The sequence below is a fragment of the Macrosteles quadrilineatus genome, unplaced genomic scaffold (assembly GCF_028750875.1).
Source record: "Macrosteles quadrilineatus isolate MER2022 unplaced genomic scaffold, UCM_ALF_1.0 Scaffold_8__2_contigs__length_117827958, whole genome shotgun sequence".
Classification (NCBI taxonomy): Eukaryota; Metazoa; Arthropoda; class Insecta; order Hemiptera; family Cicadellidae; genus Macrosteles; species Macrosteles quadrilineatus.
The window spans coordinates 105,674,018-105,693,490 of NW_026542601.1; the positions used below are offsets into that span (position 1 = coordinate 105,674,018).

Consider the following 19,473-nt stretch of genomic DNA (forward strand, 5'->3'; position numbering starts at 1 on the left):
TATGTGGAGACACTCCGTATCCAAAGAACCAAAAATGGTATAAAGATACTTTTTCATTAAGGAATTTCCAGGTTTTCATACCATATACAAACAAGACATCCTGCAGTCATAGTATTAGGAGGGCGTATTTGTTGTTAAAGCCTTAAAATGTATTGGGATCTGTATATCCAGTTAAGATAACCTGTGAACATTGTGAACATGATTGTCAAGAGTGTTATCGGAAAGGTTTGTCTAACATGATTTGTCTTAAACAATTATTCCGTGTTTCTACGTGATATTCAATTAATGAAGTCAGTGACATACCTAAGGCAGTAGACATAATTACCAATGACAGTATTAGGATAGTATCCCTCAGGCTAATCTTCCTGTGGGACCCCAGGACCTGAGGGAGTCTACTAAAGCATCTCCTCTAATTAGGTCTCTAGTGGCGGCTAAAGGTACTTACTTTAGATTTGTATTTTAATTGTTCATACTAGTCATGAGCTGGTCCTACTTGCCCAAATTCGACAGCTACTATTAAAATTACAATAAATTACTTTTTTCAACTAACGATAATTTCTTAATGGTCAATTAATATTATTTAGTTTATTTGGGTTTGAATAAGATGTATTGTTTTAACATTTCTGTATATGTTGTATAATGTACATAGAGATGTTCACAGAGATTTCCAAAGGTTTTTTTTATTCTGCCGACTTTTTTCTTGTCTAGATATTTATGTAGTGACAATAGTTATTATGGGCTTTAGTTTTTTATTTGTTTTTAATTTAAGTCGCTATAAGGCACTTGGATTGAATCCAAGCTTAAAGGATTAAATAGAATCTTTTTTCGGCAATGAATATTTTATTACGGGGATGATTTTAATTTGACCAAAAGAGCTGCAGGTTTTTTGAAAGGGTTTTTTCGGTTATAGAATTGATTTAAGATAGTTTTAACACTCTTGTAGGGACAAAAACATGTCCATACGATCTTAGTGGGATCATTGTAAGAGTATACAAATTGAATTAATACAACATTATAAAACGTTAATGGGGATATGAACACTTATGCGATCACTATGGTAAAGCCAAGGAACTACCAAAAGAGTAGCCATAATCAAAACAACTGGAATGTCCAAGACAGATTTGTCGATACTGTAAGACAACCTGACGAGACGCTTTTGTTTTGACTTTTCAAAATTATTTCAAACACAAATCTCTCTCTCAAATAGAGTATTTATTGATTCCAAATTCAAACGGTTATCATTATATCTTTTGGGATTCGGTTTTAAATAACTTTTCCTTTCCAAGCAGATTTCCTGTAAATTTGTCGATTAAAGAAAATACTTAAGATATACATAATTCTTGTTAGAGGCTTGTACAAAATTCAGGTCACATTAAGTGTTTGTACAAATTATCTTTAAAGTTTACACTACAGCTAAGTAGTAGATAACTAATATAGGCGATGCACAGTAAAGCGTAAAAAACCTTTGTCTCACATGATAATTTAACACTTCATTGTTTGAGACGATTTACTTAAAAAAAGTTAGATTTTCATTATATTTCTTAGACACGTCCAATATTTTTTATTTTAATGGGTTTCTATACTTATAGGTATGTAATCATGATTTAACAACAATGTCATCGCAATTTTCATTATTTAACCTAAAAACATGACTAACACCTTTTACCTTTTACCTTTTACCTCTTCTTTCTTCACCACAATCCTCAGATCGGGGAGTCGTCAAAATTTCTCCTTCTTCATCTTCTTGGCAGCCTTTCAGCTAGCCCAGTGTAGGTGTGTATAGGTGTGTTCTTGTATGTATTCCTTTGTTGAGTAATATGGTTTGTTTATAAGGTAGTTTTTTAGTGTCTTTACAAATGTGGTATGATTTGAAATGTTTTTAATTTTTTCTGGCAGAAGATTTATGTATTTAGATCCTGTGTATGTTGGGGTGTTGCTGAATTTTTTTAGTCTGTGTTGTGGCAGGTTTATATTGTTTTTGTGTCTGGTGTTGTGATTATGATAATGTGACCGGAGTGTTGGATTGGATTTTTTTGCTAGGAGAATGGTTTCTAGGATGTATTGTGAGAAAACGGTGGGGATTTTGAGCTGGATGAATAAGGGTCTACAATGTTCCAGATAGTGTGTCCTGCATATCGTCCGTAGTACTATCTTTTGTAGGATAAGTAGTTTGTCCATATTGTTTGCAGATGATGATCCCCATGTTGCAATTCCGTAACTCAGGTGAGAAGCAAAAAGCGAGAAGTAGGCTATTCTGGAGGTTTCTTCGTCGGTTATGGTGCGAATTCGTTTGATGCCATAGTGTGCAGAGGCCAGTTTTTTACACAGATGTTCGATGTGTTGCTGCCAGGATAAATTTTTATCAACAATTATTCCCAGGAATTTAGTTGTTTCTTGCGTTGTGATACTGATGTTGGTCCAGTCGCTTTGATCTTCTAGGTTGTTGCTTGGTTTGAAATTTATGTGTGTAGTTTTACTGGTATTAAGTTTTAAATTTAGGTTGTTGCATATTGTTGTTGCTTGTTCTACTGCTGTGGTTATGAGTTGTTGGTTATTTTTATTTCTATCTGTAGGTATTATTATGGTGGTATCATCTGCAAATAGAATACATTTGAATTCTTTTGATAATTTTTCCGGTACATCATTAATATATATCAGGAAGAAAAGTGGGCCAAGTATGGAGCCTTGAGGAATGCCTTTTGTATTCTGTTTAAGTGGTGATTTGGTTGTTATAATTATGTTGTTCACTTGCTGATCGGTTTCAACATATTGGTACCTATGGTCAAGATAGTTTTTTATTAGTGCCAATGCTTCTCCTTCAATATGTACTTTTTTTAGCTTTTGTAGAAGTATATCCCAGTCCAATGAGTCGAACGCTTTTTGTAGGTCTAAGAAAAGTCCCGATGAATTTTTTCTGTCTTCCCAAATACTTGTTATGTCTTCGCAGAGTTCTGCAATTGCGGTGTTTGTTCCTCGTTTCTTCCGGAAGCCATGTTGACAGTTTGTGAGTAGGTTGTTTGTTTCTAGGTGATTTATGATTTGGTCGTATATTTCTCTTTCTAATAGTTTGGATATTGTTGGTAAGTTGGATATGGGCCTATAATTTCCAGGATTTTCTTTGTCTCCTTTTTTAAATTTTGGGTAAATCTTAGATATTTTTAAGTTTTTAGGTATTTGATTTTTGTTGAGTGAGGTGTTGATTATATGGAGTAAAGGTTCCGTTACTTCTTCTCTGCAGTACCTAAGCAGCTTTCCCGTGATTTCATCGTAGCCCGCAGCATTGTTGGACTTGATATGGGTAAAAAGTTTCTTTAGTTTATCTTCTGATATGCATTTAAATTTTGAAAGAGATGGTGTATTGGTTGTGTTTTCGATTTGTTCAATATCTGTAGTGCAGTTTACTTTGTTATGATTTAGTTCTTCTATTGGGTTTATAATTAACATAACATAATTAGCCTTTACGCTTGTTTAGATTTGTCCGTTTAATGAATATCTAAATCTTAAACCAATTAAAAAGGGACTTACACCAACTAAATAAAATATATGCTGAATAAGACATGAACTTGTTTATTCTACATAACATTCAGTGTAGCACCATCATCTGCAAGATTGCGGAGCCGAGACTGAAGAGCTATTGAGGATGAAGAGCCGCGCTGAGTCAGCTACGCTCTGATTGGCGGAGAAGTCGAGAGCTGGCTTCTGATTGGTCGAGAGCCGAGCGTGGCTTGTCACTTAGTCTGCCGCACTCGACAACCTTTTAACCTCTCTAACAATGACACTCTGAACAACATCCAGTCTTTTTATCGACTGAAGCATTAACGATTGTACGGAAATCCAAGGTTTCCAATATAAGGAGTATTTCAAACAGTTGCATTCTAAGTTATTCAGCTTCTGTGTAAATAATATTGAATATACAAATAAACGATGGTTTTTGTAGAAAACAACACATTAACTTAAATAGTGAGAATTACTCAGACATAGAGCAAGCAATTAGTACTTCAAAATATATAGTAAACTATTGCTTAGATAATGAAAATTATAATCACAATTACGAGCTAAATAATTACAATCTATGTGCAACAATATATTGTAATTATAGTCAGAAATTAAATAGAACGTGTTTTATTTTAAATTTAAATGATTTTATTTATAGTTACCGGTGAACTAATTTAATAAATTGAGTTCCGTAATACATCGATACCTTTAAAGGCATTCCTCCAAATGGCAATTTAAATTAGAAGTAAATATAAGTTCAATTAAAGTACAAGTTGATGTCAAATCTTACCTTGACTTTACATTTCCGATCCACACTTAAATGTATTATATTTACGTATTTTGTCCCGAAAAAAGTTTTTTGTCCTAAGAGCTGCCAATGCAACGTAACATTTTCTTTCACCAAGTTATCTTTTAAATGGTTTTAACATAAGTACCTAGTGTTATCATTTTTATCAATATTTGTTTAAATGATGTATTTGCAAATTCATATTTTAAAGGTTAACTAATGTTTCTCTATAATAAGCAGATAAGACAATATGAATCAAACAGAAAACTTGAATACACCGTGATAAAAGCTTTCATCCAACGAGTCAATTGAATTACTTTGAAAGAATGGATTACATGTCTTGGAAAAGGCAGCAACTCTAAAAGTCTGATCATCTTTGCAGAAATGGTTTTACATCCAGAAAATTCAACATCACATGAAAACCCATTATAGGTAGGCATTGGCAGGACATAAATTGTAGCATTGTGAAAGTTTTAAAGGTTTTGTAACGGTATTTAAATTTCATTTACATTGTGATATAGCTTAAGCATATAATGTTTTTACACATAACTTAAAAAGTCAGCTCCTGCGGTAGGGTGCTGTTAAAGATTGCCTTGGTCGTTTGTAAAAATATTCGTTTACGTCCAAATATATATTCATATTTATCCAAATAGGTTATTCTTTGAATTTTTTTTTCAAAAATCCAGACTGTATATTAATATGTAACCCTAAGGAATATGTTGTTTCAACCTGTTCTTAATTTTAAAACTACATGTTAAATTCGTGTCTATAAAGAAACAGATTTCATTCATGTTGTTTAATTTATCTTTAGTTAAAACCTTATTTCTAAGACATTTTCTGACAGTGCCATGCATATAATCCTTTGTAATGGAGATTAACTTATTATTTTTCATAATATAATCAAACTCATTAATGTTTGGTATGATAGCAAGGGAAGATAAAATTTGTTTGGAAATAATACATGACTGTACAGTACGTCAAAAGGAATTACGAATGGATTGGACATACAGATACAAAATTTCATGGGTTAAACTGAAAATACTATAATGGGCTATACAGAATAACTTACTGAATAACTCCTCAACACTATTTAAGTTAAGAAAATATCACAATACCAAATTTATAAGGAACACGAACATCATGAACTGCTAAATCTGTTATGAAATGCTCCTTTGTGAACAGGCATATTAGTTACGATTTCAACACCCTATATCAATGATAAGGCTATCAATTGTCAGACCAGATAAGGAAGGGGTTGAGAAGTGCCACCACAAACACTAAGTCAAAACTACCCTTCCAATTTCCCTCCTTACTTTCGATTTCCTTCTTCAATTGTGTTTCAATGTCTACAACAGGTTCAATATATTACCTGTAAGAAAAATGCGATTCTAATGCCTTCGTTGTGTAAATAAACATTATATATTCACTGTGCAATTTAGATTAAATGTCAATGTGGACTTTTGTAATATTTTGAGAAAAATAGTGTAATTTTTAGTAAATGTTAAAAAGTAATAGCCACTGTCATATGGGTTATTTAAGTTATCGTTTAATTCACAATAATTTGCCAAAGAAATATTAACTGTTATCAACTGAATCCAACACGTAAAAGAACAATGAAAAGTAACAAGATTGTAATTATAAGTTGTGGTAAGTAAGAAATATTTTCAAAACTAATTTAAATCTAATTGACAAATTCTGCCCTGGACAACGCACTCTATCACAATTAAGCTGTGTCCCCGAATTCCAGAACTCATTCCATTCTAACGTCCAAATATAACTTGTGCTGCGTTAACCCCGGAGAGAGCTTTATCTTCAAAAACTTGGTAACATTATACCAAGATTTTCCTCTATGTAAATACTATTACAACAGTAAAAAACTATTTTCAAGATTTAGGTTCTCAACCCATCACCAGGCTACAGATAATACTTTGATGACAACAATTAGTACATGAACATGCATGCATATTTGGAACTTGTTGTTTTAATCATTTATATTTTAATTAATAATAGATTGCTTTAGGCACCCTCACTAAATGTAATATTTTATGTATCAATGCTATAAAAAAATAACATACTGTTATACCTCACCATTTAGAAATATCAAAGATATGATTAGGAAAGATTAAAGTATATAAAAAACTAGAATTTTTAGAAACTTAAAATCCATAAAACTAAGAAACTAATATTGCATTAAGTAATTTGGTTTGATAGGAAATGTAACAAATAACCTTTGAGAATATACAAGACTAAGAAGAACATTTTCTTTCAACAAAGTTGAACCCGGCTCGATAAATCACTCTTTTGTAATCAATAGAGTAATGTTTCCAAATGCATTTTTCTTTTCGCGCCAATTGATTATGGAGCAAACTGAAAGTTTGAGCCCTTAGGTCAATGTGCCCTACATATGAGACGTTACAAATATATTCTTTTGGAAAATATCTTACCAAATGTCCATGGTAACCATAGTATTACCGAATTCCTAAGATACCAACCTACACATGGGAGTTTATAATAATGGAAAATAATCCCAATTAAAATACATTTGCAAAACCAGTTTTGCCAACCTTAGTGTTTCATACAAATTTATATGTTTCCAAACATGCCAGGTTTGATATTTTTATCTAGATATCAATAAAGTATCAATAGACTTTTTTAGAGAAAGATAGTACCCTACTTTTAGCGAATTTCCCTATAGGGAAGTAGCTATTACCGTAGGTGGCACGGTAAGACCTAGACCCGGGACCGATTTACTTTTTCATTTTGATGTCCCCAGAGGCCAAAAACACCATTCGTTCAAATTTTTATATATGTATATATATATATAGACTTATATATATACGTCCGTGAACGCGATAACTTGAGTAATTTTTGTCCGATTTTGATGAAATTTGGTTTAAAGGTGTAAAGCGGGATAATATTGAATGAGTTCGCAAACCAGCACGATCGGACCATGGGAACGGGGCTTTACGGGGGGTTTTATGGGGTAAAAATTGGTTTTTCTCACTTTTGACCCTCAAAACACAAATTTTCCCGATTTCTCTTTAGACCTTTTTAAAGAGCTTAAAAAAACAAATAGTTTAGTATGTAAAAGTATTTTTGTTCGATTATTAGTAACGGAGAAAATTAAAAAAATTGTAAATTTAAAATTCCCATGTTATTCTTATGGAGAATATTGTCAAATGTTGTAGTTTGCTTGTTTATGGATATATTTTGATCAAACTTGGAAATTTTTTTTTTTTTGCACTAAGCTATCAATATTTTACTCAAAAACACACTATTAGTTTCCTTGTAGCAGCAAACCTAGGTACCCGTTAAACCTAATGTTATTAAAATATATTTAACTGAAAATCAATTCGACAGATGGAAATTCGCTTAGTCGGCAGGTTTGCTGCGGCGGGGGTATTATAACTATAGCAGAACCCCCAAAAATATTAATTTATATACGTACTTAAAGTCATAAAGTACGACTATGTCGGACATTAGGACAGATAGAGGGTATTTTATTATACAACATAAATATACTTCTATTGTAAACCACTATGTTTATAAAATAAAACGTATTCCTCAAAGCTAACCATGACAAACTAAACAATACTCAAACTATATGAAACAAACCGTCTACTCTGTGAATATCTCAATTCTCAATCACTGATTGTTGTTATTTAGTTCACGAAACAATAACTCAAAAGGAAGTGACAAGTTACAGAAACTTGTTGAACATAAAGAAATTGGACACAAAGTTTCAGATCTTGGCTTCAACAGTTGAGAATGAAGATTTCCTCGGATCTTGATGTAATTGTTAACTTACAACTTGGCCAACTTGTTTGCCACAAGTGACCTGTGAAGAATAAGAAAACAATATTTGCTAATACTGCTGGGGTAGCGTATCTTGTCTTGGGTCGCCGGAATTTTATCCCCCTGGAATTTTACCCCCTGGGCAAAGCTGACGTCACTATGACGTAGTAAGCTGAGTGGCCAAAAGTTTGTTCGCGGCCGGAATTTTACCCCCGTGGATTTGGAAGTCTAATGAAAATAGCCAGAGCGTGATTAATTAGATTAGCGATAAAAACCGGAATTTTACCCCCTGTCCATATAACTAGCGTTTAGACCACTGAAGATGTACGGGCCGGATTTTTAACCCCGGATTTTTACCCCCGGAATTTTACCTCCGGATTTTTACCCCCCGGAATTATACCCCCGGATTTTTAACCCCGGAATTTTACCCCCTGGCCAATTTTAGAAATTGAATGATAGATTTTCTTATTTCTGTTTTTAATTCATTGTCATTTCATTATTTAGTCGCCTATCTTTATTTATTTATTTTGTAATCTCAACTAAGTAAACAGAATTCGCTGTTTAATTTTGAAGTTCGGGATTTGCGTTTAGGGCCAACTGTTGGTTAATAAGTATGTAAAATAAACTGAGTAGCTCATTTAAATGATAATTGAGTGAACATTTATTCGTAAAGAAACAATAAGGCATATTTTGTTATTGTCACAATACAAATGAAAAACATTGTTTTACCACGGTTGTATAATAAATCGTTAAAGAAATCTTCAAATTAATTACCATTCTGATGTTTGTTTATACGTCATATTAATCAACAGTTGGCTTCAAAGATCGAATCCTGATACTCGATTCTCAAAATTAAAATAAAAAACCTGTTCGATTAGTTGATGTTACAAATAAATTAAGATAGGCTACTTAATAATAAAATGCTTACTTTTAAATTAAAAGAGAATGAAGATAATTAATCATTCTCACTAATTTATATGTCTCGCCAGGGGGTAAAATTCCGGAGGTAAAATTCCGGGGGGTAAAATTCCGGGGGTAAAATTCCGGGGGTTAAAATCTACTTCAGGTTTTTATAATTTGATGTGTTCTGATTAAATTCACAACTGTGAAAATATATGTTTAATTCCGCGTTTAATCCATCGAGCTGATGTCGCGAAACTCAAAAGTTCGCGGCCGGAATTTTACCCCCTGGTTTGTGACGTCACGTTTGCCAAGTGGGTAAAATTCCAGGGGGATAAAAATCCGCTACCACCTTGCCTTTAGTCCCAAATATAGTTTTTAATTTGGATTGTCAGTTATTTAGGTTTTAGCGAATTTCCCTATAGGGAAGTAGCTATTACCGTAGGTGGCACGGTAAGACCTAGACCCGAGACCGATTTACTTTTTCATTTTGATGGCCCCAGAGGCCAAAAACACCATTCGTTCAAATTTTTATATATGTATATATATATAGAATATATAGATTTATATATATATATACGTCCGTGAACGCGATAACTTGAGTAATTTTTGTCCGATTTTGATGAAATTTGGTTTAAAGGTGTAAAGTGGGATAAACTTGAATGAGTTCGCGAACCAGCACGATCGGACCATGGGAACGGGGCTTTACGGGGGGTGTTATGGGGTAAAAATTGGTTTTTCTCACTTTTAACCCTCAAAACACAAAATTTCCCGATTCCTCTTAAGACCTTTTTAGAGAGCTTAAAAAAACAAATAATTTTGTATATAAAAGTATTTTTGTTCGATTATTAGTTACCGAGAAAATTAAAAAAATTGTAAATTTAAAATTACCATGTTATTCTTATGGAGAATATTGTCAAATGTTGTAGTTTGCTTGTTTATGGATATTTTTTTATCCAATTTGGCAAATTTATTTATTTTGTACTAAGCAATCAATATTTTACTCAAAAACACACTTTATTAGTTTCCTTGTAGCAGCAAACCTAGGTACTCGTTAAACCTAATGTTATTAAAATTTATTTAACTGAAAATCAATTCAGACAAAGGGAAATTCGCTTAGTCGGCAGGTTTGCTGCAGCGGGGGTATTTAGTATTAAGAATGTTTCATATTTTATGTCGTAAACAAACTTTAGAAATGTCAAAAATATGTCAATATTGATTACATTATTATTTTCTATTAGCAAGCATACACGCGACCTAGTATTTTTAAATAAATTTTTAAATGTTTAAAAATATTTTTAAAATTTATTAATTTAAATATTTAAAAATATTCCAATTTTTTTTTAATATACCTTAAAAAATTACTATTGGTAAATCAGATTTTTAAATAGTTAAGATTTTACATTCTAACAATGACAAGTTTGCATTCAAACTGCTACAATACTACTTCTATAATGCTTTAAATATATAATGACATATATATGAGGTTTAACTTAAATATTCGTAGACTATATAATAGTGAAATTTATGATTTAAGTCAGGTTAAACTCAAACATGAAGCTTATGATGTTACTTTCCACAAAATATGTCTATAGTTGATTAATGACCAAGTTAGATAGTTATATGTATAGTTAATTTAGTTAAATAATTAGTTAGGTAATTTAATTAATTTAGTTTTATGGTTAATTAGTTTATAGTAGTTAATTTATTTGGTGGTTGTGTGCTGTATTTAGTTGTTGATTTCATATTTGACAACAATGATAGGGAATTAATTACTTTTTTAAGCCCTGCCGTACAACGTAATATTAAGTAATGAGGTAAAATGTAGTGAGTCCAGTGTAAGATTAAGCACTCCCAGTGGTGAACGTACCGTGAAATGTAAGTTATACTCAGACGTGATACGTGAATGTAATGAGTTCCGAAATTTTTGAACACCTCGTGATACAACGTAGAGATACAAAAGTTAGGGAGTTTCAGTAAATATTTTCCCCCATTTTATGTTCTACAGTATATTGGTGAATGTGGTTTTAATCAATTACTAGTAAACACGTTGCTCGAAATCAAGCAATTGCAAAGAAGAAAAGTAGTTATTTAAAAACAAATCAAAGTCATCATAATATCCAATGAGTTTAAAAGACTTTGAATTGAAAAATGCATAACAGCAAATAAATTATACAGCTGATCAAAATGTAAACAATTATGTTCTTCATAAGGATAACATGGAGACTTAAACAGCCATTGGAGCAGAGCCCAAGGGATTTTTTCAAAAATGTAAGGTCAGTTTGCAAATCTACACGACACGCTCTTTCCAATGAGACGTCAAGGGATAAAATCGGTTATGAAATGTCGGAGGAGTTCAACCGACAAAGTTTCATGTGGCGTATTAATTATATAGATTTCATTTTCACTCTTCTCTGAGAAATTCATGGGAAACATCGTCAAAGCGTTGTTTAAAATACGCTAATGATGACTGGGTGGTTTTATTTTCAATAAATACTCTGTTTAAGACAGAGATTTGCGTTTGAACTTAGTTTGAGGAGACAAAACAAAAGTGTCTCATCAGGATGACTTACAGTATCGACAAATCTGTCTTGGACATTCGGGTTGGGTTGGTCACTGTTATTTTTTTAACTAATTTCTTGACTTTTACTTAGAGAGCTGAATCCAGGCAATGCAGTTTTCAAGTTTATTTTCCCATGCATTCAAACTTATACACCTGGTGCATCTAATATACACAAAATATTACTGTACAATACTTAGACATTATGAAACTCCTTGATTTATTCGTTAAAAGCCTGTAAGTGGGTTGAAAACTACAAAAATCGTTAATTTTGTACAAGAATCACATTGATAACGAATCCCAAAGATGCATGTAGGTTTTCCATACACAAAAACAACCTCTACCTGTTTTTGTGAAATAAGTTATAATCCCAAATAAGCCAAAAAAATATTTTGACAAAAATATACAGTACTTAGGACCTAATTTAACTCCTACTTGCAAAAACTGACGCTTATTTTGATTATTGATTATTTTCTTATTATTATTATTTTGATTATAACATAAATACTAACCTACAAATATGTTGGAAAAACTTTAGGACAATTTTCGGACCATAAATATTTCTTATATATTTTATCAGGTGTTATACTTTTCTCTGTAGATACTTATTACAAATTGATACGGTATAGTTCATTAAAAAGTGTAAAATATGCTTAAATGACCGTCGTTGAATTCCATCATTCGTGTAAAAGGTAAAAATATACATTTTAAGGTTAGAAGGAATGAGTAACCACGAGGGACCTAATTAGAGTAGAGGCTTTAGTGGGACTCCCATAAGTCCTGAGGCCCTACAGGAGAATTGTCCTGAGGGATACTATCCTAATCCTGTCCTGGGGTAATCATGTCCACTGTCTAAGCAAGGTCACTGGCTGCGTTAATTGGATATCCTCTACAAATCCATACACTCCATGTTATCCTTTTAAATTGTTATCAATTTTAAGTAGTATCATCTGTACTGTGATAAACAAAACATTGAAATTTTTTCACTCTAAATTATTTTAAGAAATTTATTAATTATCAGTTTGTTATTAGCTCTATAGTATATTTATTTTACTAAACATAATATTTCTAAATTTGAATCATGTAAATTACTTTATCTTTAAGAAGAATATGGATAAAAATGAAAGAAATATTTTATCCTAACCTATAAACAGAAGTAACCAAGAATGATTCCTGCACAATATTTTACAATCTTCAAGGTTGAAAAAGATGGAAACTGCTTATTTCGTGCTGTAAGTGTATTCTTATTTGGCAATCAGAATAGCTTTACTAAATTAAGAAATGAAACTGTTAGATATTTAGATCAACACTGGGAATCAGCTAAAATGTTTATATTAGATGAATTTGGATCCTCAGAAAAAGATGAATACATAAAATTGATGGGAGAAAATGGCACTTTTGCCACGTCTGTGGAATGTTTTGCTTTGGCCCAACTATATCAAGTTAGTTTTCACATTTACCTACAACCCATACAACCACAAAAATGCACAAGAACAATGGCTATGAGACAACCTCCCATTGTAATTTCCTCTCAAAATGGCAAACAGATATCAGTACCAGTGGTAAATTTATTATTGTCTGGTAATCCAACTTCAGGACACTTTGATCTACTTTTAGCAAAATCCAAAGCATGGGCCATCAAAGAGGATAACGTTAATATCATAGAAGATTTGACAGATGATCTATATAGGTGTACTGAATGCAATACAAGTTTCAAAAATAATAATAGGCTCCAACAACACTTTAAGAAAAAACACTCATCAATAACAAACTATGATCCTAACAAGTCTTCTAATAGAAAATCATTTGACAAACATCCTCTTGATGTCTTAATAAAATCTTTTGGAAATGACCAACCACAAGCCCAAAATCATAAATCATCTGAATGGAATGATAGATGGGAAAAGATTATTTCACTGAAAAGGATGCAATATGAGTTACCAAATGGATCAATAGGAAACAACTTTATTCAAATACTTGCAGATGAAATATTACTGTTGGCAAAAGGAAAAGAGATATCTGAGAGAGTGATTTGTTTTATAGCAATTATCCTTCAAAGAGACAAAATGATTAAAAAAGCTAAGGATATAAGAAGATTAATTGAAAGAAGACTAGATGAATGGCAGAATAATCAATTTGACAAACTCATTAATGAGGCCATTCGATGTGATAAATCTTTAAAGAAAACAAAATATGAGCTTGACTCTGACGAATATGAACAGTTAAAAGACTCTTATTTTAATAAATTAGTTCAAAAAGGTAAAATAAAGGAAGCCTCAAGACAGATAAATAAAAAGAATATAGGTGGTTTACTTAATCCAGAAGAAACTATTGATAATACCTCGTACACTGTTTATGATGTATTGAAAGAAAAACACCCAAATGCTATAATTCCTGACATTAATTTGCTTAAATTACCAGATGGCATGGACCAAATTCCAAAGCTTGAAAATGCAGAAATAACAGCAGAACATGTAGAAAAGATAGCAAGAAAACTTCATGGTAGTGGAGGTCCAGGAGGAAGTTCATCCGAAAATTGGACAGATTTCTTATTGCGTCATGGACAAAAGAGTACTTATTTAAGAACAGCCATAGCCACCTTGGCGATGAAATTAAATGGAGAAGTAGTACCATGGCACACTATAAGAGCTCTGATGGCAAATAGACTTATTGCAATTGACAAATGTCCAGGTGTGAGGCCCATTGGAATAGGAGAATGTCTCAGACGCATTCTGGCCAAATGCATTATTTTAGCTTTTGGCGATGATGCAAAACAAGCATTAGGTACAGATCAACTTTGTGGAGGTCTAAAATCTGGTATAGAAGGAGGAATACATTTCATGCGAAAGCAATATAGTGAACATAGTAATACCAACAAAGAATGGTGTATGATCCTGGTAGACGCAGATAATGCCTTCAACAAAATAAACAGAATTCATGCTTTATGGCAAGCAAGAGTCCAATGGCCAAGGGCTGCAAGATTCATTTATAATACTTACCAATGTAGTTCAGATTTAATTTTACAAGGAAGTAATCAAAGATTATATAGTCAAGAAGGAGTTACCCAAGGAGATCCACTATCAATGATTTTATACGGTCTGGCAACACTTCCATTAATACAAGAACTAAAAAGAATGCCAAACACATCTCAAGTTTGGTATGCAGATGACTCTTCTTGTCAAGGCTCCCTTGATGATGTTGTGGAATGGTGGGAAAAGCTCTCAAAATTAGGTCCAAAATATGGGTACTTTCCTCAAGTTAATAAAACAAAATTAATTTTTAATCATGATAATATTTCCAAACAATTTAAAAAGAAAATATCAGGTATGAAAATTTGTAAGGGTAGCCAATTTCTTGGTGGATATATAGGTTCTGAAGAGGAAAAAAATAAACACATTTCTGAAAAAATTGGTTTATGGACCCAAAACATTGACAATCTGGCAAATATTGCAAAGAAATATCCACAATCTGCCTACACTGTAGTGACTAAATCTTCACAAATGGAATGGACTTTTTTTCAAAGGGTAGTTGAAACTAAATCTGAAACGTATTTACCTATACAACAAGCAATTAGGACATCTTTTTTTCCAAATCTATTTTGTTCAGAAGTAAGCAATGAGGAATGTGAGATTCTACATTTACCAGTAAAAAAGGGAGGAATAGGAATAATAGACCCAACAAAGCAGTCAAATTATATGTTTAAATCATCTCAAGATGGATGCAAAATTCTTACATCTTGTTTAAAAGAGAAAACTAAATTTTGTTTTGATTCACATGAATATGCCCTAAATTTATCGATTAAGTCATGTAAAGAAGTAAAGAAATCCATGGAAGAAGAATTATTCAGTCAGCATTTGGAAACTTTCTCAGAAAAACGGCAGAAAATTATTATGCGCAATGCAGGACCTAGAGCAAAACATGGATGCTGGCTATCATGCTTGCCTCTGAAGAAACTTAATCTGGACATGTCCCCACAAGAATTTAGAGATGCCCTTGCTCTACGTTATGGGAAAACACCAATAAACCTCCCATTAAAATGTGAAGGATGCGGAAACGAGTTCAATACAGAGCATGCTCTAAAATGTCGAAATGGAGGTCTGATAATAAAAAGACACAATGAAGTAAGAGACACAATAGGTAGCATGATGGAACAAGCTTGGGGAAACTGCATTAAAGAGCCCTTGATAGCAGAAGGCAGTCATCTCAACGAACCTGCACTAAAAGCTGATCTAGCTTGTAGAGGCGTATGGGAGACTCAGATGGAGGCATTGTTTGATGTTCGTGTCGTTGACACTGATGCTCCATCTTATGTCTCCATCCCTCATCAACAAGTTATTAAGAAAGCTGAAGAAGAAAAAAAACGAAAATATACTAAAGCTTGTGAACAACGACATGCATCGTTTACTCCTCTTGTTACAAGTGTCGACGGAATTTTTGGGAATGAGTTCCAAATGTTTTTAAGGGTTATGGCTGAAAAACTATCAGAGAAGTGGAAAAAACCATACAGTTTAGTAATAAGTTGGATAAGATCAAGAACAATTTGTGCTGTTTTAAGGTCAACCAGTATGTGTTTGAGGAGAACAAGAAAGAAATGGCGGTCAGCGAGAGAATTTGAAGATGGAGCTGGGATTCCAAATTTTTTTGTTTAAAAATTAATTGTTAATTTCTAATTTTACAGTTCTCTACTCTTTTTTGTAAAATTTCTATTGTAATAAAATTTTTTCCTCCAGAAAAAAAAAAAAAAAAAAAAAAAAAAAAAAAATTTTGGAAAACATTCATATGTATTAGTTGTAAGTTGCCTGTTAGATTCTTAGCAATGTCTGTAACTTTGCAAATTGGAAATGGTTTTTTTTTTCAAAAATTACCTCGCTAGTCGCTAACCTAGATCATTAGAATTTTAAAATATAGTCCTAGATAATGATTTATCTAACGTCAGTAACAAAGCTATTTTAACGACCCGTTCGTTTGACAGCACTAAGCTTCAGCAATCAATGGTTAAAATCAAAGTAGGTAACAACTGTTGATAAGAAGTGTTAACGTTAAACCGAAGATTAGTGTAAGTGATTTTGTGTTCAAAAAGCTACATGAATGTTACATTGAAAGTATTTTTGCACGTACACAAAACATAACTTATAATAGCATAGCAAAATAGCTAAGAATATGTTTATGAATCAACCCATAAGATGTAATAGGTTTTCCAAATTCGAGTACTAATTTGATATTGAAAAAAGACACGCTGTAGTATGATTTTATTTTCACTTAGTAAATAACACTAGATAAAAATGAAGTTCACTCACAGAGTTTATGAAGGCCTCATGTTTAATTAAAGACTGTTTCAAGATCCACTTAAACTTCAACTCGTCTAAGAATGTAATTTCGAACTTTTAATTATTACGATCCGAATCAGCTCAAACACAGAATGCAGCTGCTACTTTTCTCCCAGTTGGACATTTAATTTACGAACACTAATAAACATATTATTTAAATTAGTCAGTATATATAAACTAATATCTGCCAAAATAAAATACAATACATAAAATATTTGTATTACATATGGACTTTAATTTATTATTTTTGCTCTGTTATTTTACTTAATTTATGATCAAACTTCTGTAGTCAGATGTTCTAGTACAGTGTGTGCTGTAAAGTAGGTTGTAGCACAATGGTAAAAGTTGTTAGAAAGTCCTATATAATATTTTTAGTACTTTAGTATTATACCGACCACACTTAATCTGGCGTTGATAAAACCTTAGGTTAGGTTAGGTTATGTTAAGATTTTGTTATTTAAATTAATTAAAATCTTATTTGGAAGTCAATATATCGGTGTGGTCGGTATAAAACCAAAGAACCTAATATTAAAACATGTCTCGAAAAATTACAGCTTATTCATATTTTAATCCAGGTGAAGATAATATTGATAAACGTGACATGTTTGTACCAAATTGTCTTTAAATATTGCTCCTCTCAACCATCTATGTTACTTAATACTCGGGCATGACAACACTGTCATCAACCTCAACATTGGTATTATAAATCAGAACCCTACTCCTCTGTGATGTTCGTGTTTAACTTTTGTGGTTGTCTGTACTTTGGTAGATTCAACTTGTATATTGAAGATGGAATTTCATTGACCATCCCTTATTTAAATCACTTTGACCCGGGTAAAATAAGGTTGTCTTTGTATCATAATTTCAATAAAATCTTTGTGAAATAAGGTGTCTTTATTATTGAACACTACAATAAATATTTTAAATGTAGTCAAAGGATTCTTTGCTAGTAAGTTTAAATAAATAGGTAATATGGAATATTATATATAGAGGAAATGTAAGCTGTATCTTTAATTATGTAATATATACAACAAAACAATGAATATTATGTTTCAATGTGAGTTACATTGAACCCTCCTGTAACAAAAAAAGGTTAAATGAAGGTTGAATTTTTGTCCTGATAATCAATAATAATGCGTATTACTAATTTTCTTTGTATTATTTAAGGGTTAATTAAATGATGTATGCTTTACTGTTTGGTTATATAACTAGAGGACGAGTTATTGTATCTGATTGGATTGTTTTATTTGACATACAACATCTTGGAATTAGCATCGAGCCCATAACACAATAACTCTAAGGTCAGTCAAGGAAGTGACTAGTTGTTAAAACTTGTTGAGCAGAAAGTAATTGGACACAAAGTTTCAGATCTTGGCTTCAACAGTTGAGAATGAAGCTTTCCTCGGATCTTGATGTAATTGTTAACTTACAGCTCCACTAGTTTACTATGACTGACTATCTTAAGTACGTAAGATGTTCTTAATGGGATAGTAGTTTCCAAACTTAATCCGTCTGGATATTATAATTTATTAAAAAACATCTTAACTAAAAACTTCCCCGCAATCTTCACTTTGATGACACTTTAAAATTTAATTGCCTATTTCTAAATGACTATTAGTTGTTGAATCATTTATTTGTTTTATTGGTTATCTAACATGAGTACTGTATTATATTATATTATACTATTGTATATATGCATATCCTTTTATATATGTTACGTTATGCACCATACCTTCAGAGTAAATGTAGGCGGTTGATTTTCATGACATTTACAGATGCAAAGAATCAGTTTTGTATCTGATTTACCAAAGAGGACGTCTGTATAATATAGTTAGTAAAACGCGCTCCAACTAGATGGTAAATAAAAATGGTCAATAAATATCTCTGCTTGGTTCAACATAGCCTTCGGAGAATGTCCTCCTTTGAAACGTTATTTAATTGTAAATGGGCGGAAAATTGAGTATTCCTTTTGAGTTTGAAAAAAAAAACAGGTTTATTAATTAAACAAAATGTTAAAATGTGTCGCTGTTGTGATCACTTACAAGGGTTGTTCTGAGATCACAACAGTGACACATTTGAAACTTTGTTCCATTAATAAACTTGTTCTTTTTATTCAAGATCTAATCTTAACATCTCTATCCAAACCAAGGAGTATATTTTAAGTTGTATCCAAAAATAAATACTTGTATGGACTTTAACTATGTTACTTGTAACTCACATCAAGGTATAAACATTAATAAATATTCAATCCTTTAACACACATAGACAACATCTGGGGAAAATTGATTTAATTTATTACTTTTTGATTTGTAAATAGCGGAGGAATTAATATAATTTAGCAAAGCAAAGTTTCTTTATTTATTTATAATAACATTTCTTGAACTAGATCATAAACAGAACGTGATTGACTAGAATATGTTTACACCAAATGATAAACATCTTTCATTTCATTATGTGTGGTCGTAATGTCAATCTTTCTGCTGATCAAAAATTAATTATGCGTGATTATCATCAAAAAACTCAATAGTCTATTCACAACGACAAATTCAACGATGTCTGCACATTGTTACTAAGGCATGACTTCTAAATTTGTAACACCAAATATATTT

The 19,473-nt window shown here is 31.9% G+C and overlaps 1 protein-coding gene across 1 annotated transcript in view; it reads left to right on the forward strand.

Annotated features, from left to right (window-relative positions):
• LOC129000640 (uncharacterized) overlaps positions 1-16,152 on the forward strand; it is a 40,508-nt gene extending 24,356 nt beyond the window's left edge. Inside the window, exons 12-13 of the mRNA XM_054427601.1 lie at positions 14,229-14,434; positions 16,093-16,152. Of these exons, the coding sequence (XP_054283576.1) occupies positions 14,229-14,434; positions 16,093-16,152 (266 nt within the window). The remainder of the gene's footprint in view (positions 1-14,228; positions 14,435-16,092) is intronic.
• Positions 16,153-19,473: the final 3,321 nt, after the last annotated feature.